Consider the following 21,465-nt stretch of genomic DNA (forward strand, 5'->3'; position numbering starts at 1 on the left):
AAAACTACTTGCCCCGGCTGATCGGGCGATGGTTAACATCGAGCCCTGCTTTAATAGGAAGTAACCGTTAGAAGAACATGGTGCTGTTTGAGCAGCCATCTGCCATGAACAACTTGGGGTTTGAGAAAACACAGCTGACAAAGTTTTAAATGTGTCTCTTTATGGGCCACAAACTTTTTTTGTGTTGAAACACAAGTCTAGGAATACTTTCTGTTTAAACAAGTTAAGAGACTATGTTTAAATTGTGCAAATTAACAAAACATGTCATCTTAAGGCATTTTACAGGGATGATTCAGTCAGTCAGATTGATTAAATTTTTTTCAAGAAAACTGAGCTGATTGCCTTGAGCTGTGTGCCTTTATGTGCCTCTCCTGAATGAGCATACATTAACAGTAGACATTTGCTTTCATTTTGTCATTGACTTTGCAGCAATCTCACACACTGAGCAAGCAAGGAGCGAAAAATGGGGAGGAAAAACTCCCTTTTAACTGAAAAAAACCTCTAGTAGAACCAGGCTCAGCGTGAGCTGCTTTCTGCAGAGGTCGACTCAAGATTGGAGAAAACAGGCCGACACGCAAAAGGATAACTGAAGCACTGATCAATAAATATTTTCCATTTTAGAGAAGGTACAGCAATAGGTAGCTTTGTGTAGGAAGGAACATTTAAGCAGCTGAGCTCTGAACCTGTTTTCACAAGAAGAACACAGTTGAATATATTATAAGCTCTGAATAAAGGAATAAATTAATAAAAACCCTGAACGTAGTTTTCTTAGACACCAATCTAGTGAGTTTTGACTGGCATGATAGAGAAGACTGCAGTGAAATAAGTACAGCAGTTTTGACTTCATCATGGGGGACTCTCTCTCTACATTTTGGAATTGACTCTTTACCCACCATAATGGCCACACTTTTCAGTAGCACTGGCATGTGTATATCTTCAGAAACCATATAAGTACTAATGCCATGTCTCAAGGATTAACAAATCTCTACATACAAAGTTGCACTTAAAGATATCAAATTACCATATGATTGTCCTTGTTCAGTTATTCTATGAGACAATGGCTTTGTTTGAGCAATACACTGCACAGAGAAGTCTTCCATTTTTTGCAATTTGCACACACCTCTTTAACAGCTATGGAAGTGAGTGCCTCTCCTCCACCATGGCTTCTTTGCATGCATTGGGGCAGGGACAGAAAAGGAGAGAAAATACAACTCTGGAGACACAGCGATCATGTAGCAGAAACACCCGAAGCATACAAAACAAACAAGTTAGCAAAGCAAATCGGCTGTCCGGTGCAGCAGCAGCTGTGCACATTGGGATACAGAAAAGAATTTGCATGTTTGGGACATACATATTCACAAGAGTTCTCTTTCAGGTGCATTCAGTTAAAACTGACAGATGCATTTAGAGGAACCACTCCGCTTAATTCCAGGTTTAAAAGTAGTGTTCACTTTTTTTCTTTTCAATTCTTTATTTCTTTTGCTGTTGTCTCAAACCCCAGCCGACCAAGTCAGATGTCAGATTCTAAAGGGGGGGTGGTGTTTGCAGGGAATTCTTAATCTCCTGTTTTTTTCCCCCACTACTTTGTGCTCAGGAATGAAAATTGAATTAAACATTAGATGCAAATTTGCAAGTTAGTTTTTCAACACCTTTAATTCTGAGTAAACAGAAAGTACCGGAATAGATGACAGTTTCATTTGAATTACATCTGTTTACCTTTTCTGTGCAGTGCCCTGGAATGACTTCTTCTGGTGATTTGGTGCTATTTAAAGAAACTAAAAGGAAGTGAACAGTGATCAGCTGTAGCTAGTACACGACTGCAGTTTGACTCACTGAATATCTACTATATGACTATGTGAACTGATATATAGCTGGCCAGCAGGGCAGGGTTAAGTGGTCGATGTTTTTCTTTCAGTTGACAACTGCAGCCATTTAGAAATAGACTTACAGCCCAAGGGAGCACACCGAAACTACTGTGGAGGGAAAGTCGAGGTCTCCTGCATAGAATGAGAGCATAATCGGGTGGTGTGTGTGGGTTAGGTTATCATTATGGACGTGTTTTAATGTGGTGTGGTACCAGGATGCAGTATATCTAGTGTCACTTAGGGACACACGGCATAGCAGACTTTTGTTGGAACTTGATGTTGACTCCATGCTAAAAACAAATGTTTGAAATCTGTTTTGATTTGTCAAAACTATTCCGTATTGTATTGCGGTTGTGTACAAATAATTGTGGATAATTCAAGCAAGCCATCAAGACTTCTTTTTAACATAGCCTTTCTTCTGGCTCGAGAGTAATTGAAAACTGGATAAATGGAGCTTAAAGGAGACCACTAATTTGCAGTGATTCACAATTAAAGTCTGTGAAATTAGTTTTTTAGAAAGATTCAAGAACATATATGAATATGATCCACATGTAGCGTTGAGAAAGGGAAGAAAAAGATGGAGTTGTTCCTGGTTCATGTGTTGTGCATTAGGAGTGGACAATGTAAACCAAAGCAGGCTAGAGCAGACAGTTCTACTTAAGCCTTGGAATGGGTAAGTCTCTCCTCTCTGTGAGGCCCTCTTTCCTTCAGGATTTGGCTCCCATGGCCTCGCTCATAGTAATTGAATGCAGACAGTGGGTGTCATTTGTCCGCTGTCCCTCTAGGGAAGGTACTCTTGCTCTGACAGATTTCCCACAACTGCAAACAGGGCAAATGTGCCCCAAGAGTTTTCCATTGGGTTTCTCTCTCTGCTTTTGAGTGAATAATTTATTTACTTCTGTCAGTGATTGAGCGTTGATATGAAATGTGGCTTGGTATCATGGGGCTAGGTCAGGTTAATTCAAACACTGTAATGACAAGATGTGATAAATACAAGGTTTATATTGTGTGAAAACAATAATAAAATTAAATGTTTGATTTTTCTGACAGTGTATGCATTCCATCGCTTGACTAATGCTTGTTTTCTTTTTTTTTTTACTCCAAGAAACATTTTGGGTTATAGAACTGTTATGGAACTGTGAAATAACAGTAAAAAGTGATTCTGCAGAGCTTTGAATACAGTAAAGAGCTCTTAAAGAGTGTTCACAAAGAAGAAATAGAAGTATTTATCACAGATCTGACTGGCTGTTGAAGACAATGTCCATGAAGAGTGAATTTGTGGTCAACATGATGCAGCCAAAAAACTTCCTGACCGTCTGCATGTTGGTTGTAACCGTCTTCCAGATGTGAAAGACGGAATTTTTTGACAGCTTAATGGCATTTTCTTTTCTGCATGAAATCTCTTCAAGGGCATTTGTAATGCCTTCAGATACATGTTTCTCTGCTTCTGTTTTGTGATCAGACTTTCCTTGAAAGGAGATATCAGCGCTGCACAATTTGCGGAGTTTGACATTGTTTTCATGTAGGGTTTGGTTGCATTTGTGGCAGTGACAATCCCATGAAAGTTAACAGAAAATCCTGATGTGTACAGTACAGTCACTGAGTTGAGAGTTTGTTATTTCTTTGCTCATGTGGGCAACAAAAAAACAGCTGGAAACACACTATATCCAAATATAACCAGTTCAAATAAATCTTGTCATATGTGAATAGCCCATTGTTTTTTTGTCAAAGAAATCAATGTCTTGAGAGGTGGCGTCTAGTCAGTTTTACAGTCTAAAACTGAGACATAGTACATATGTTTTTATCCCTTATTAACAGTTAGAATAGTTCTGTACGTTTCCAGTATTTAGGACAGTATTCAGGGAAATTGCGCCCAAAAATGTGTTCATGTTAGAGGGGATGAAGACAAAAACGTGCAAAATGGGAATGACAGACCTCACCTACAGCCAAGAAATCCATGTTAGGATTTTTTAAAGATGAATCCAAGTACCAGGAAGCAAACTCAACGTTGTGGGTTTACTTCCCGTTTATCCAGTTAAACCAATCCACGACAATGGCAATCAGGATCAGTGATATCACGAAGCTGGTTATGAACTCACTAACTCAATCCAGCTTGAAATGATCATGAATCTGTGAATGTATACATATAAAGGGGCGGGTTCAAGGTAGCAGACCAATCACAATCACGAGTGCAGAAAGGAGAGTCATCTTAGAGAAATACGAAGAGGAAAAAAAAAACTCAATAAAAAGTATAATACTGTGGCGGAATAAAAAATATGCAAATGACATGGCAAAGGATTGCTGACGGCGTAAAGGCGCAAGTTATACATCAGTGACATTTAACAAATCCTGCATCTCAGTCACTGTGCTACATATTAATCTCGTGCCCCTCGTGAATGAAAAGGACTTGGGAGCGGATAACAATAAAACAAAAAAACATAATTTCATCTGTTAAGTTGGACTTTTTAATTCAATAATGTATGGGCTGCATTAAAGCTGGAAGCTGATGCCACAATTTCATCATATTAATACAAGAAGTGATCAGTCTGAGTGAAATCATCCTGATTTTTGAGCTGTGCAAGAACTCAATGGGACAAATGGACATCTGCTCTGCTTTTAAAATGGAGAACGTCATCAAATGTAGCCCCTAAATCGACAGAAATACCTTAATGCGTTTTCTTTTTCCGTCTCATACAGATTCTTTGCTCTAAATGATAGATGATCCATTTCACAGTAACATTACAGACTTCAACTTTATGGTACAGGAAAGTCAGAGTTAAAGCTGAAGTTGTCTCACTAACCAACTTCCACTGATACGCTTCTTTCTTAAAGCTGTCACCCTTATGGAAGTTCTGAAGTTGGATGTGTCGAGTTTGATTTTAGTTGTTTTTTCTGTGCTGTAATATTACTGATTATTTATTGATGGATTTTATTAGTAAAGACTGCTCGTTTGGCTGGTGGATAACCCTTAACAACAAAAGCGTTAAAAAACTAGGACTCATTTTATCACTTACTACTTTATTAAAACCATGTGCATTACTTGATGTTCTTGAATAAATTAAGTATTTCATTTATCATATACTTTATAATTAAAACTTTGCATTAACAAATGTGATTCTAAACTGATAACAATTTCTCGAAAACACATTTTCTGGATTTCGTTAAGTGTAAAGTAATTGTGAAAAAGCAGGATTCTTATTGTGTTCAAAGATATTGTATCTTCTATGATAGTAACATGGATGTTTTTGTCCTATGAGATGGATGCAGAGTTCAATCCCTATAAAATATGGAGTTGGTTAAGAGGAAGGCCCATCATTTTCCACCTAAAGCTGAATGTACTCAATTTTAAATAATTGATTACTCTTTTTTAATGGCTCCTTTTTATAATCCCTTGTTTCTTTTGATCGCCAGTGTTGCATGTTGTTGTTGTGTTGCACAAGATCCATTGTTAAGATTTCACAATGAATCTTCACAGTGAGCTTGCTTCTGTCCTATAGCAAACTCCTGCAGAACAATATCAGAGATGTATTTTCAGGCATTAGGAAGATCCCAGGTTTCAAGCAGAAGGATGTTCAGACAAACGGAAGTCTGAAAGTCCATCTTTCACCTATTTGAGTTAAGAAACAACTAGGGAAACTAAACTGCAATAAGACACCAGGTCCTGATGGGGTCAGCGCCAGAGTCCTGAAGGCCTGTACAGAGCAGCTCTGCAGGATTCTAAAGAACCTCACCAAGCTTAGTCTGACCCAGGAGACAGTTCCAGGGTGGAAGACCTCCTGCTTTGTTACAGTACCAAAGAAAAACACCAAACACTCCTCAATGACCTTATAGAACTGATGCCCTGACATCCCACGTCATAAAGATCTTAGAGAGACTTCTGTTGGTCCACAACCAGCCATCAGCACCCCCTGCAGTTTGTTTATTGTTGTGTATACTAAATCTTCTGTAAGTCCGTATTGGAGAATGTCATCTTTTCTGCCATCCCCTGCCAGAATAACAGCATCAAAGTAAAATACCTAAAAAAGCTTAACAAGCTAATAAAGAAGGCCGGGTCTCTTCCAGGAACTCCTCTAGAACCTCTGGAGATGATTTTACAAAGAAGAATTCTTCATAAAGTAAAGAACTTTTTGGACAACAGTAAGCATCATCTTCATCAGATTGTTAAACAACAACAACGGTGTCTGCAGTAAGAGGATTCTCTAGATCCGGTGCAAGACAGACAGCTATAGAAGATCCTTCCAGCCTACAGCTGTCAACACACACGTTGAAAATATCCCATGAGTTACTGTAACATTTAATTTCCCTTTTGGATTAACAGATGATTGAATTGAATTGAATTAAGGCAAATTACAAACAACTCATGTCTCAAATAAAAGCCATTGCCAATGTCTTTAATTTCTGGCCTTTAAGTAATGCCTGAAATACCATGACTTGATGTCTTCTCATCTTTGATCTTTAAATAAGCAAATCAATAATACAATAATCTGTCCTTAGATGTTAAAGTACAATTAGTTTATTTTGCAAAACATTAGTCAGCCATAACATTTGACAATAAAGCTTTTATTCACTGATATAATTTCCAATTTTGCATTGTTTAAACATGTGGTGTAGCTGCAACTCCAGTCTATATTTCAGCTGTGTTGGTGCAATCCTTCTAACTTTACCAATCAAAGAGACATATTGTCATTGACACATATAGATTGCAGCTCAGTGAAACTTCTCCTGGAGTAGAACGCGTGATATTGATTCTGAACCTTAATCTTAGTGAGGATCACTGAACTGTAGGACCTCATGTAACTCTAAATGAGAGCAGCTCTACGTACAGCACTGTAGTCTCCATGAGCCCAGCTATTTTCCAACCAAACTGATCAATATTCAATTCAGTGTCCTTTTCTTAGCTGGTCAATCTTGTCTCCATATTGCTTACCTAAAGAGGAAAGTATCTAGTTCTTAAGTATATCAAATTAAAAGGGATCTTAAAGTGATGGTAGTCCTATTTTGTTGTTTGCCTAACAGATTATGAGAGTCACACTGATGTAGATGTAATAACATTTTGAATTGGCTTTTTTATTTTTTTTTGCAAATTCACACTAATTTTAGTTATTTGTTATGTTTGCTGTTATGCAAATGCAAGTATTGTCTAAATGTAAATATTTTTTAACCAAACACTTGAATATTTTTTTGTGAACCCTGGAATGTAGGTTTCAGGACATCTAACAGCCTGAGCAATTAAAGCACATAACGGTATGCTTTTGTCTGGAGTCAGTCAGGCATTCTTTTTCACACCATTTGATTTTGATTGAAAGAGTCTGATCCTTTGTAGAATAAAGTGTTGCTTCTGGTTCTGTTCCTCCCTTTTTTGTACCTGCAATCAGACTATTCTTTACCTATGTACTTGAAATATGGCAAATGTAATTGGTTTTCATTGTAGTTAAGTGTTTTTCTTTGTGGCTATGATTAGTCATAAACAAGCCATATCTCATTTAACTAAATGCAGTTATACAATATTGTGAAATTGTTGTTTTACTTTATAGTCCTCTTTATATTGGTTCTGATGCCATATTGAGCCAAATAACTAAGCAGCTTTCTTATGTTATATCTTATTTACTGCAGTTGTATGATCATGTTAACTTTTAAGTAAACTATGAATAGAGTATATAAAAAAACAAAAATTATTTATTTCCTTCTGTTAAGGCAGGTAAAAAGAAAAAATTCCTCAGTTTCAAGTAATGCATGGTTAAATCTAAATCTACATAATGCTGGTGAAGGTTCTCAGTCAGGTCAGGTCATAGTCATTCCAAAAAAGTAAAAACAAAAAAAACAAAACAATCCACTGGACTTGATTTCCAAGTTTGAAGACGTTTCGCTTCCCAATGCTAATTGTTGACAATTTGCATTAAAAAAGCTTTCTGGATGGGAAACGAAACATCTTCAAACTTGGAAACCAAGTCTAGTTGATTGTTTTTTAATTTCTAAATGTACAAACTGACCAAAAACTGCAAAAAGGCAAACTGACTGCATGCTCATTAAGGCTTTTCGGGTCTTTAGGTGGGACTATGATGTTTTGTGGTTATCTGAACAAAATCCAAAGGGTTACATTTACCCAACACGCACACACACAAACAAAAACAAAAAAAAAACATTACATTGAGAACCCTTAAGCTAATTTTTTTGTTATACACTGAAATGTTTTAATCAGAGTACAGTAGGTTGGATTTTAGAACATGAAACTTTTATTTTTGTGTTCATTGCTATCTAAGGCGAGCTCTTTCCATCTAGCTAATCTATCTTGGCATCCACCACCAGTGTTACTTCTACCTGCTGCAGTTAAAACACATGATCACCCTTTGAGAGACCTCTTGATAAGAGCCGGGGTAAAAAAGCTGTGAAAATGAAGACGTTTCTTCTAATTTCACACTCTATGCTTGATCGTTAGGCTCTTATTATGCCCCATTTGCTTCCCTCCACTAGCTGTGATGAAAGGAGGGCAAAAAGGCCATGACAGGACAAAAGAGGGCCCTTCATCAAAACACATTTTGTTTGGGGTCTCTCTCTTTTTTTTTTTTTGTCCAACTCAACCCTTCCCCCACATTTCTGCCAACACGTTTTTCTGGAGTTTCCACTCGCCTGCATCCCTCATTAGCAGCCTCCCCCACCTGCCTCCACATTCATTTTATTAAACTGCGATTGTTCAACGCTCTGTGCTCATCAGAACAGGCTGTCCGCTCTCATTTAATTGGCCCACAGCTTCCCCACTGCTCCTCAACAAGTGGGGAGGTCGATGGCTGCCTATGACCTGGGACACTGGTGTCTGTCAGTTGTGGCCAAAAGACAGCCTTACCCTTAAACCCAACATCATAAGCAGGCAAAACAAACATGCACCCATGTCTTTGCATTGAAGTACACTGTGATAACTTCAAGAAAAAAAGCTCAAAGTAAATCAAATCTTAAATTAGTAGCCATTTTACTCTTTAGATTCCATTGATACTTTCTGATGTGTTAACATTTTATCTTAATATCTTTTAAAATAAGTTAAATTTTAAAATAATATTTTAATTATATTTGTGCATATTTTGATGTCTATAATGTAAGAAAACTTGTTAGGCAAAAATAATCTGGATTTTTCTTCTTTTGTGGCATATGATATCCGTGTTTAGGCTTGTATTTGTAAAGGTCTAGGTCAAGCCAAGCATCCCAGTAGCCATAATTAAAAGCGGCGTGGGATTTGAGAACTAAAGCTGTTCTAATTAGTCAGAGTGTTTAATAGAATGCATGTTTGTAACAAGAGGGGTGACTTTCTTCTCCCAGCCCGTCAAAATCTGTCAAAGTCCTCACTAAGTGGGCACTAATTTGAGAAATTATATCAGCTGTGAAGTGAAGAGTGAAGGGGAGCGAAAGTAGGCTGGACTGCAAATGCAAAATTGTTCAGCGAATGAGAACAGATATTTTTTTTGACTTGGCTGAAATGCTTAGGTCGAGGTCATGACTTGCAGTGGTGTTTGGAGAGCACGGTGTTAAAAGCTGTTCTGATTCATGGCCAAAGCAGAGGTTTTATCTGGACTGCACTATCACAGTGAGAAGTCACAATGACATGCAGAATATCTGGACTCTAGTCAAGTGTTGCTGAATTCTTTCATTCAAAGTTTGATTCTGAGACTCTCATCAAAGAAACATTCTTCAAAATATAATGGAAAAAAATCATGAAAAATTGTTATAACAATTAAGGTTTTAAGATTCAGATTTCTTATACATTTTTGTTATTCATCCAGCAATACTTGTTGAATGTTATATATGAAAAATTATTTCTTTATATTAATGAGGTCAGCTTGCAGCCAATGAAAACCACAAATGCTGTTTCTCAGAAATTTAGAGAAAAAAAAAACTTTCCCCCTTCTGAAAAATATGTCTATGCATAACCTATACTACTTAATGCCATAGTGTATACACTCTAAACTGTAGCTTCAGATTCTTAAGACCTTGATTTGTAAATACTTTACAAAATTTAGCTTGATTTGAAAAAGAATCATAGGTAAACCAAGGAACAGTCCATTCCTTTTTGCCAAGGTAGAACAGTTCTTCTCTCCAGTTTAGACGTATCTTAACCGGTAACAGTTCTAGCCTATGTTGCTTTGGTGGTTGTTGGAGTAAAGACTCCAGCTGCAGTTCTAACCTTGTTAATATCCCCAAATTGAATGTGCTTTGCTTTACAGTACTCTTAAGGCTGTCGTTATCCTTGAAAAACTTATTAAACCTCCCTTTTTCCTTCTAACTTTCAGTTGACGTGCTTGGATACAGCACTATCATTAGCCAGCTTCTTTAGCATTGACCTAATGGGCTTACGTTCCTTGTGGGGGATGTCATGATCCTTTGGTAAAGAACGCAGTGTTCAAACTTCAATCTACAACATAAATACTCTTGAAATATATCTCATGTATTTTTAGATCTGTCTCCTTAAATTTAATAATAACTATTGTCACGTTCCTTAAATTCTATGGTATATTGGATGGGACTGATACTAAACAATTATTCTGACTAATAGATTATTAAAATATTTGGCAACTATTTAATTTTTCAAATAATTGTTAACTTGAGTATATCTACTCGAAAATATGTCATTTTCTGAAAGAACGACCCATTCAGAGCAGTAGGTGCTCCATGCAAAGTGTCATGTGTCCTATTATGGGCTGTGCCTAATGCATCATTGCAATATGAGTCAATTTTTAATCAGAATATTGCAGTAAGAGGTGTAGTGTCAGTAATCAACTTTATTACAGATTCTCCTTAAAAAAAATCCTAATCTCAAGTAGAAAAATATATAGTAATTACTTTTCATCTCATTTGTACCTAATTGAATGGATCTGGATACTGTAGCTGTTTTACTTAATGATAGAGCATTAACTTTCTTCCATAAGTTCAGTTCTGTGATGCAGCAACATTAAGAATTACTCATAAGAAAAATGTTAATTTGTTTTTTCTTCCTGTCCCTCAACAGTGGGAGGAGGTGAGCGGTTACGACGAACATATGAACACCATCAGGACGTACCAGGTCTGTAATGTTTTTGACAGCAATCAGAACAACTGGGTACGGACAAAATACATCAGGCGTCGTGGTGCTCAGCGGATCCACGTGGAAATGAAATTCTCTGTTAGAGACTGCAGTAGCATCCCTAATGTCCCGGGCTCCTGTAAAGAAACTTTTAACCTTTATTACTATGAATCAGATTCAGACACAGCCACCAGAACATCTCCAGCATGGATGGAGAATCCCTGGATCAAAGTTGACACCATTGCAGCAGATGAGAGTTTCTCCCAGGTTGACCTTGGAGGCAGAGTGATGAAGATCAACACTGAAGTGAGAAGTTTTGGCCCTGTGTCAAGAAATGGTTTTTACTTAGCCTTTCAGGACTACGGAGGCTGCATGTCGCTCATTGCAGTCCGGGTCTTCTACAGAAAGTGTCCTCGGATTATCACTAACGGGGCACTGTTTCAGGAGACTCTATCAGGAGCAGAGAGCACCTCGCTGGTGGCAGCAAGGGGTGTTTGCATCCCGAACGCAGAGGAGGTGGATGTTCCCATAAAGCTTTACTGCAACGGAGATGGAGAGTGGATGGTACCCATTGGGCGCTGTATGTGCAAAGCCGGGAATGAGGCTGTGGAAAACGGAACTGTTTGTAGAGGTATGTTGTGGCATTGTTTTTGCTATCCTTTTAAGTCCAATGATTCACTTTGATCTGCCACCATGAAGGAGTAATCCCACCAGGCAAGGAGTCTATTTATGCTACGTGTGGTAGCAGACCTTAAGCTGTTCAAAGAGCTTATTCGTTGAGATACAATAGTGTTATAAGGTCATGCATCAAAATATGATGAAAGGTATAAATTCTATTCATCGTTTATTTAACTGAAGCCATCATCACATTTCCATAACAATACCTTAATCCCCTCTGTTTGCTATTTCCCAATATAAACACACTGTGAAATATGGGTTTTCTTTTGATTTTCCCACAATATTTTATGGGAACAGGGCTCCCAGACCCATAACACAATGACATAGCTTTGTTTGGAACGTGTGATAAGTCTTAGTTTTTTCCTAAAATTAAACTGCTATTGCCACTGTTCAACCTCTTAGGTCGTCACAAAAATAGATTTAAGACAAACTATTGCAGAACTAAACAAGCTCACATTATAATATAAAAATAATGCGCAGTGACATTAAAATGGCTCCCTATAAACTCTGTTTATACTCTTTATCTGGAAATATCAACATTGGTGGGGCTTACTCTTTAAAGAAACACCCATCTTCTTCTGACTATCCATCAGGGTCTTGATGGAGCTTGTTCCTATCTCCAGATGGGATACATCCTGGACAGGACAACACAGAGACACGCGCACACACACACCCACTCACACACATGCACATACACATACCTAAGGAGAATTTGGAGATGTCTATAAACCTAAAAGTGATCTTTTGGACTGTTGGAGGAAGTTGTAGTTGGAGTAGAGAACCAACGCATGCCCAGGGAAAACATGCAAACTCTATGCAGAAGGATGCTAAGCTAGCAATCAAATCCAGGATCTTCTTGCTGCAAGGCAAAAGTGCTACAAACAGCACCCACTTTAAAGAAACACTGTTTTTTCCATCAACATGCCATTCCAATCAGCAAAAAAATGGACAGAAAAGCACCAGAAAATGTTCTCCTCCACTTATTTAAATGGACTGGAGATTTTTCACTGTCATTAGGAACCGCTTACAGGAAAATTGATCAAGCTTTTTAAACAATCGATGGAGCCAGCATTTATCTGCGCCTTGGCCTATCCAAACTTTAGCAGGTGGTATCTGGTCATTGTAGTTAGAGATCTTGATCACTCAGCACAGCACCACATGCATAGCTTGCAAGCCGGAGTCATGCTGATCCATCCCAGAACCTCATACCCCCACCTGTGCATCTGATTGGTTTATTCCTGCCTCTCACGTATGAGCCTGTAATTACAACTCATCCCCCAGTGTCCGTATGCTGGGAGGGAAAACATGATGGGTGCTGCATAACAAACACTGCTGGACACGTTCAATGAGTACTAAAAAGGATGTACACAAGAAGAAGTGCAGGAAGATTTCGCGATATAATATGAAGATAATATGTTCAGAAAATTTGAACGTAGGGAATGTAAAGATCCCAAGGTAGACAGCTAGTTTGTATTCCAGACTTGGCAAGGCAAGTTTTTTCTATTGGCACAATTTAAACAAACATATTGTACAGAGATGCACATTTAAACCATAAGTAGACAGACAAGATATTGAAGTCACAATGTAGTCTTTAACATTTATGGTAAAGCTGCAGTAAAAAAATATATATTTTTTTCTATAAGAAAAGGCAACACCTTCTGAACATCTCAGTTTATGGTTGAACTGGTCTGAAATCCTGATACTTAGTTCTAATCATCGGAGCACTAAATGAAAAGGGTTTGATCAGCTTATATAGGCCCACAAGGGGAAATGCATTTAGGAATAATTTTCCTTTTGATCAGTACTGTTTTAAAGACACAGATTTTTACATTTAGAGAACTGGTGCAACCTTTTCATAAAAGTAGTCATGTATGATTTATTTTACTTGTGGTATAAAAGACTCTGGCAGTAGCATTATAGCAATACAGTAATTGAATGGAAAGAAAACCGAATGATTAATCCGGTTTTCTGTACTTTTTTGACAGAAAGCCTTTCTCAAATGTAAATATGATTATGTAAGTAGATGAAGCCCCTTCAATCTCATATAACCTGCCCGTATTTTTTGATACTTAGTTTAAAAAAAATTAAAATAAACAAAACTAATGATATGATAATCAAAAACGTCACAAATTCATAAAAAAACACAAATAATGCGACAAAATTAATAATTATATAAAAAAAAAGTACTTGAAGATTGTATTTTATTTCTTTTAGTTCTGCATATTGTAACATTATTAAGATGTTAATAGGAATCTATATTGTACAATGCAAAATGTTTTGCATTGTACAATAATTTTATAAGATATTTTTTTTCAAATTTTTGTACTAAATGTCAGAATAATTGATTTTGACTCAAACAGAAAGCAAATATAAAGAATATACTATGGCTAATATTATTCTGGTGGCTCTCTTTGATGTAAGGCATAGCTTGTTCGCTCTTCAGTCAGCTTCCTAAAGATGGAAAACTGATACCGGTTTTTTAAAGCTGTGGTCAACCACCACCTTTCAGCTGCAGGAGGTTGGATAATAAATTGATCTGTGAAAGATGTTTTGCCTTCCAATAATATAGGGTAATGAATTGATTTATGAGAAGTGCCTTCAAATTGTTTGCAAGATATCCTGTTTCATTGTGAAAGTATTATGCCCCACCAACCCACAAAGGAGTAAAGATGCAGACGCTGTTGCTACTGTATATTTCAGTTGATGCTGTGTTCCAACAATTCCAACAAAACATGTAATTAAGCATGTAACAATTAAACTGCTGGCAGGGATTTTGACAAATAATTATGCTGTCATGAAACCTGTCAAAATATTGATGGCAGAAGGTGGTGCTCACATCAAATTGCAAAGGTTTTTCTTTATTTCTGCACTGTCTTACAAGTGAGATTAAGTTTCCTCTTTAAGAACTGCAGTGAAAGCGAGGAACCGTGCAAAAGCCTTTCAGCTTTCAGCAGAGACAGTCCTAAAAAGACAGATCTAATTTCCCCTTAGAGCTTTGTGGAGATGGTTCACCACAGAGACACATCAGGTTCTCTTTGCCTTTGCTGGTTTCTTCAAATTGAATAGCGTTCCCCTTATTTGGGCACAACGAAGGCAACGTCCTTGGGTGGAATGGCAACCTCCCCTAACAATACCCATGTGTCTTTTAGTGTAAACTGATCATCTAACCCCATGCTATTGTGAGTTTAAGGGTCCCAAATGTGGGAGTGTGGCTGATGTTATTGAGCAATGAAAGTTTGGAAGCAAACTGTCACAGTGGTAACAACAACTTGATTCATTTCTTGGATAAAGGAGAGGCTGTTTCTAAGAAGAAATGGGAGAACCGTCACTAGAAATATTATTTGTTTAGCCTTCCAGCCCATGGCTAAAGGACCCAAACATCATTTGATAGAGCGTGAAAACACTTTTTAAAGTAAGGGCGATAAGATCTGGTGGACTTTTAAGATGAAGATAATTAGGTCATTTTTATAACAACTCTATAACATTTTTATAATTATATCAGAAAGAAGTTTAGTTAAATAGTTACAAATGAACTCTCCTTATGCATGAAGACCACAACAAGTGAATAATTTATTGTGACACATGGTATTGGTTGGGATGTTGAAAGCAAAGACTTTGTCCTCAGAGCTTCTTGTTATAGGTAGGGAAACCCCACCAACAAAGTTAAGAATGTCTACAAAGCTGACAGGAAGATGCAAAAGAAACACCAATACTGTAATATATAGTGTCTGATCCTCTTACATGACCTTTCGTCTTTAGATTCTATCATACACTTAACACCCTTTTGTTTTAAGCTCTTTCTTTCAACTTATCCATCCTTCGTAATTAGAAATACCACTGTAAAATGGTTAAGTCTTGGTTGTGATGCTCTTTAGCTGTCTGTGTGTCGTGTGAAGTATCTCAAGGTCAAAGCATTGATCCTTTGAAACATGAGACATTCAGTCTTATGGTTAAGTATGCATCAGTTCTAGCAAGTGCTGTAAGTTTTTTTTTTTGCACCAGATTAAATGGGTTAAAAGCAAACTATTCAATATTTCTTGAATCAAATGTGGTTGTTGATCAAGAGAATTAAGGGGATCTAGTGCATAGGAGGGGGCAGTACAGACATGATTAAATAGAGATGATTACATGGAAAAGCGGAGCAGGCAGAATCTAGAAATTAGTCGCCCTAACGCTGTCAGAATCTCAATTATTTCCATCTCCTGGTCTGGAGAGAGTTTAGGGATAGAAATCAGCGTTACACAGACAAATCCACGCCACTGCTTTTATTTCCCCTGCCTATCCGGCCTTTAATGGCAACACTAATTGACTAACGGTGCAAGTGGGGAACAGCCCAGCTGATGACTCGATGACTGTCCCCCATGATGGAGTTAGACAAAGACAAAGCAAACGCCCCCCAACCAAGCTGTTCACTGCTTTGTGTATTCTGCAAACAGAGATAAAAGGTTTGCATTGGGGTTCTGTATCAGCAAGACCAAAGCAGCAACAGGGGAGAAAAAAAGGCTTTAAATGTAAACACTGTATAAACAGAGTAAGCATTCAGACAACATTATAACAGCCACACTTATTCTTGTTGATAGATGGCTTGCTCAACTGCTGTTCAAAGAAATGCAGTTAAGCATAAGGAATACAAATTAAAGCCTGTGCAGATATTCGTTATGACAAGATTTGCTTGTTAAAAGAGCAGCACAGCTAACGTGAGTTATTAGCGGCATCAGAGGCAACATCCTTTGATTTCCATTACTAATCTTTTCATTTAGATGTGATGAAATGTTTGTGATGTGTATGCAGCAGGGGCTGTCACTTTATTCTGAACACAGTGTCCAAAGTTTTAACTGTATGAACTCTAATAGTAAAATGTAGGTGCGTAACTCCACTTAGACCATTTTTAGGATACCCAAGACTGTGCACAATAGTTATATTTTATAAAAGTACACAGATACAGTTTTTGATGCAGGGAATTAAATACTTTTTATGTTCATTAAAGCTGTTTACTCCTGAGATAAGCTTTATAAGGTGTTACCGGAATTACAAATTAAACATTATATTAGCTGTATTCACACCACTGAACATGTTTCCACATGGTTTCACAGTTCCAGTCACTGCTGAAAATTGTTGGTACTCTATAGGTATTGTACCCACATTAATATTTATTTAGTTAAAGTCGGTAAGCCTTACAAGATTTATTGGCCTACTGTAAAGGGAGTGCATAAAGTATACTTTCCATTCTAGCTTTAGCAGCACATTTATCATCCCCCGAAGTGATAATGTGTCGTGCAATTCCTTTCAATCTTGCCGAACTTAGAGATCATGGCCTTTAAGCCTGTAAACGTTTTCCACATGTTTTTGCACACGTCAGGGTCTGCTCCACATGCCCCTCTGTCACATTCCTCATTATCCCACACCATCTTTTGCATCTCAGATTCAGTCAGTTTGACCTCATGTAATCCCTGTGCCTTCCTTCACGTTATTGGTCATTTAATTGAGTGGGGAATCTTCCTGAGGGTCTGGTTCTTTTCTATAACACCTATACACATCTCCGTCTTAACCCAAAAGACAGCCGCCGCTTGTCTGGGGGTTATCCAAAAAAACATAGCCCTATGACATTTCTGAGAATTTATTATTCTGGTCATGATAAATCTGCCTTGAGTTGGCTGTCCTGGAAATTAGATGTATGGGGGATACATATCCTTCCATACAGGCTTCAAATTTCTCACCAGGGACAAGGCCACAGATTTTTCCTAAAATGTCTCTGTGCTCTCTCTGATCTCATGACCGTCCAGCTAGAGGTATCTAGTTGACTGGTAGTCTAAGTAAGGCTAATAAATCAAGCATCTGAATAAATCAAGCATCTGGCTGGATAGAAAATAGGGAAAAATCAGGCCGACCGCTAAAGGGAGAAATTTCTCTTGAGGATTAGTGACCTTGTTTGTTCAAGAAGTCAGTCAACACTAAGAAAATTATGATGTCTTATGGTGTGTGCTTTTGACCTAGATGAGAGGTGTAAAAGTGAGAGGAGGAGGGGGAGGAAAGGATATAATCAAATTTAATGAGTTGAAATGGTTGTATATTTTTTGCAACCAGAGGATTTAAGAGATTAGCAAACTCAAAATCCTTGATTACTCTATGAGAAGCTGAAAATAAAGCAGTAAATTAATACTCTGGTTAATACATGGTCAATCATTTATTATAGCAAATATTCCATGCATATATCTCTCTGCTGTAACCCGCCCCCCCAACCCCAAAAAACATCTGTTAGTTTTTGGTTTTCTGTTCAGTTACTGTCAAATATTTATTACATTTCCCATGAGAAGCAATTTGATAACAGCATCTTGCATAACCAGAATCTTTTGTGGTTCAAGGTTCACAGGATGAAGACAGTTCAGTTACAACAGGTTCTATATTAAGTAATATAACCTACAGACAAATGTTTCTTTCCTGGTGAGCTACAGGTAATTAAATATTGAACAGTTCCGTTGCTGAAGCAACGAGAAAGGAGAGAAATTAGAGTAAAAACTGTAAGGGGAAAGCAGCAGAGCGATGGGGGTGGGGACACTAAAACCAGGGGCAAAAAAAAGACTCCAGCAGGAGACTCCGTCTCCTCTTCTCCTCCAGTTTTACATACTCAACAGCCTGTCAACATACCGGCAGATAAAACCGGGTAAGATAGTCTACATCTTTGCCAAAGCATCAAATCTATCATCATTAAACATCCAGTTTGTTCATCTTAAATGACAGATTCCCTGGCCATGTGACCTATTTCCATTATTCCCTGATACAGTTTCTTCAAAAAAACATTACGTCTAAAAATAATGGTGCTTTCTTTGGTTCTTAAAACCGAAAGAGTTCCTGCATACTTTCACCATATTTGGAAAGAAAAGCTCACTTTTCTCATTAGTAGTGTTTCCACCTAACTGACAAGGACATTTGAAGGGAACTTTTAAAAATGTTGCAGGAGAGATCTGAAATTTAGATAGGGTTCTTAAAAGAAGTTGATGGAGTTTTCAGAAAGAGAAAATAGACAGTTTATGATGAAAATGCTTGTGCATTTCATTGTAGTTTTTCTTGTTTAGTGACTTCAGTTGGCCTCATAACTTTTCAAGAAGAAACAGTAGATTACAGCAGAACTGTGGATTTGATATATATTTGATTTCAATTCACATCAGACCCAAGTTACAACTTTAAAGAATTTAAACATGGCCTAATGTAATTACAAACATCAGTATTTTAGGATTTTTTTAACCACCTAAGACATGACTTAATGAAGAGTTGGTTTATTTGACTTTAAATAGTTTGTGTTAAACCTCACAGACCTATGTTAAAAAATAATTAGCTTTCAGCGCACACATTTCTTTAATAGGCTGGTAAATAGACTTTATAAGACTTGATGGACTTTATAAGATTTCAGCAAGTTATACAGACATCTCAGCACAAAACCCAGTCAGTGATATACCTGAGCATAAGGTGGAGAATGTTTTTTTCTCCAAAAAAAAAAAAAAGATATTGGATTCAAAACCTATTTAAATAGTAGCAACATGACTAACAAAATTTTTATTTAAGCTTTGCTGTTTAGACCAGAGAGAAAATAATTTTGCATACAAAGCAGAATCTTGGTCTGGGATTAGGTATTTGATTCGAAAAAAAAAAAAAAAAAAGACTTACAATTCACTATAACAGGGATACATTTTCCTTTTTGATAGAGTTTCCAACTAGAAGAAATATGTGTAAATATTTACAGCAGGTAAAATCGTGATTAAAAACAAACTTAAATTTATCTCTAATATTCCTATTTATGGAAAATTCATACCAGTTGTCAGAAAAGTAATCAACACTGCAAAAAAAATTAACCAAATTAGGCCACAAATTAAGTTATGGGTAGAGTATAAAGAATGGCACAAAGAATAACTTGTTAACACACTCAAATAAATCTTTCAGTACTTTGTTAAAGTGCCTTTATTGGTAATGTCTACCTAAAGACTTCACCTAAAGTGCATCTCTCAGATTGGATGTCGAATGCATTCTTTCTCATAAATAGTCCTCAGGTTCTGAAGACTATTGCTGTTTTCTAGTTTTTAATTATACTGGTCAAGCTTTTAACTGAACAATTAATTTTCTTTGTCTGAAACAAGAGGTTGTTTGTCTTTAGGAAATCCACACCAGTCTATTTTCTTCTAATTCATATCAAGAATGTCCCAGTAATCTACTCATGTTTCCTTCAGTTATATAAAGCCTGCCAGTACAATATGCTGTAAGACAGCCTACCCCATGATGTCTCAGGCTACAAACTTGGCATTTGGCATAGTGTTTTATTAGGTTGATATGCTGAACCACTCTGCCTCCAAACATGGTGTGTGCAATGACTAACAAAGACTTCAGTTTTGATCTCATCTAAACAGAATATATTCTATAATTATTTGACTGGTTTCTTCAAACCGCTGCAAACGTTGAACAAGCCCTAACATGCCTTTTTTTTTTCTGTGGAGTCTCAAAAAGTAACTGCATTTTGTGATTATTTTGGTCCAGTGCATCATTTAAAAACTCTACTCCTCATTAAAGAATCTTTTTTGAACACTGCTCGTAGGCCCTTGGCTTTTTTTTAAAATAATAATATAAGGCTGTTCTATAAGCAATCTCAGAAGTGCCATCTAGCCATGGCTGGTTTATGGTCAAATAATATTTGTTTCTACCTCTGGATGATTTACTTTACAGCACTCACTGGAATATTCAAAAAGTTTAGAAGCATAGCCATAGACCATTATGAAAAGGGTTCATTATAGCAACACTTTTTGGAAGTTATCTTTGCTTTTATCAATAGAACCACTCTGTGCAATACTTTGGTAATGAGAAACTGTTTCTTTTAAGCATCAGATACTTTAAACATGCATAATGCAGGAAGAATACTTTCTCCATACTGAGAGATTTTAGTTGGCTTCTTAGCCTTATAGGACTTTTTATATATTTGGTGGTCTTTTTATATATTTGGTGGTCACACCAAAGTGACCATCAAACCTTTTTTTACCCCATTTTATTCTTGTGCTATGTTAATACTAACTAAAAGAATACATAGACCATTATTTAAAGTATTATTAGATTGCAGTACTTAAAAGTTTTAGTTTTTTTTGTAAAATGTGGTTAAAAAATGTATTCCCTGAATTCAAATACCTAGTTTAAAGACAGCTGCTTACAGATTGTTGCTACCCTTTTTTCTGCTGGTTTTGACACAGGAAACACTTTTATCCTTTTTGTGAGCAATGCTGCCAATAAAAATGAAAATTGATCTATAAAGGTCAATTATGCTCATTTAATTTCCTAGCATCCAAAAGTTTATTTTAGCCTGCAGATTTAAAAGAAAAATAGAAATAAATTAACAACTAACTCTCTTGCAGGAGGCTAGATAGGAAGAAGCAATAAACTGAGAGTATCCTTGGGTTTAAGGGCAATATCTCCTCTGACCTCAGTGAATCCTTGTGAACTGATAGTGTCCACAAAAGCCTGCTGCAGCCAGTGAGTCCTCTGCTGTGTTTGAACAAAGTCAACAACCAGCTCAAGTACTTTATATTTATATTTATTTTATTTGGGGATTTAATTCTGGAGTGTTTAGAAATCCACGGGCTAATGTCAACTCCAAGCTTAGAACTGATGTAGCAAAGTTTTCTGTCATCAGCCTCCCTGGGAGGTTTCTGAGGAGTGTTTGAGTTTAAAATTGAGCACATACCTCTAAGGCCACATCAGTATAAGCGAAGTTCTCCCTTTGAAAAAAACCTCAGGAATCTTTCTTTGTTTTCTTTTCTTTGTCATTTTCAATATGTTCCTTACTTCTAGGAGAATCAAGGTGATGTGAAAGTCAGAGGAGATTTATCTTTTCAAAGGATAAAT

At 37.0% G+C, this 21,465-nt stretch overlaps 1 protein-coding gene across 4 annotated transcripts in view; it reads left to right on the top strand.

Moving 5' to 3' along the window:
* ephb2 (EPH receptor B2) overlaps nt 1–21,465 on the top strand; it is a 158,439-nt gene that overhangs the window by 58,559 nt on the left and 78,415 nt on the right. For all 4 annotated transcript variants that reach the window (XM_015375333.1, XM_015375335.1, XM_015375334.1 and 1 more), the window contains exon 3: nt 10,858–11,542. In XM_015375333.1, the coding sequence (XP_015230819.1) occupies nt 10,858–11,542 (685 nt within the window). The remainder of the gene's footprint in view (nt 1–10,857; nt 11,543–21,465) is intronic.

This window comes from Cyprinodon variegatus, unplaced genomic scaffold (genome assembly GCF_000732505.1).
Source record: "Cyprinodon variegatus isolate N-32 unplaced genomic scaffold, C_variegatus-1.0 Scaffold117, whole genome shotgun sequence".
Lineage (NCBI taxonomy): Eukaryota > Metazoa > Chordata > Actinopteri > Cyprinodontiformes > Cyprinodontidae > Cyprinodon > Cyprinodon variegatus.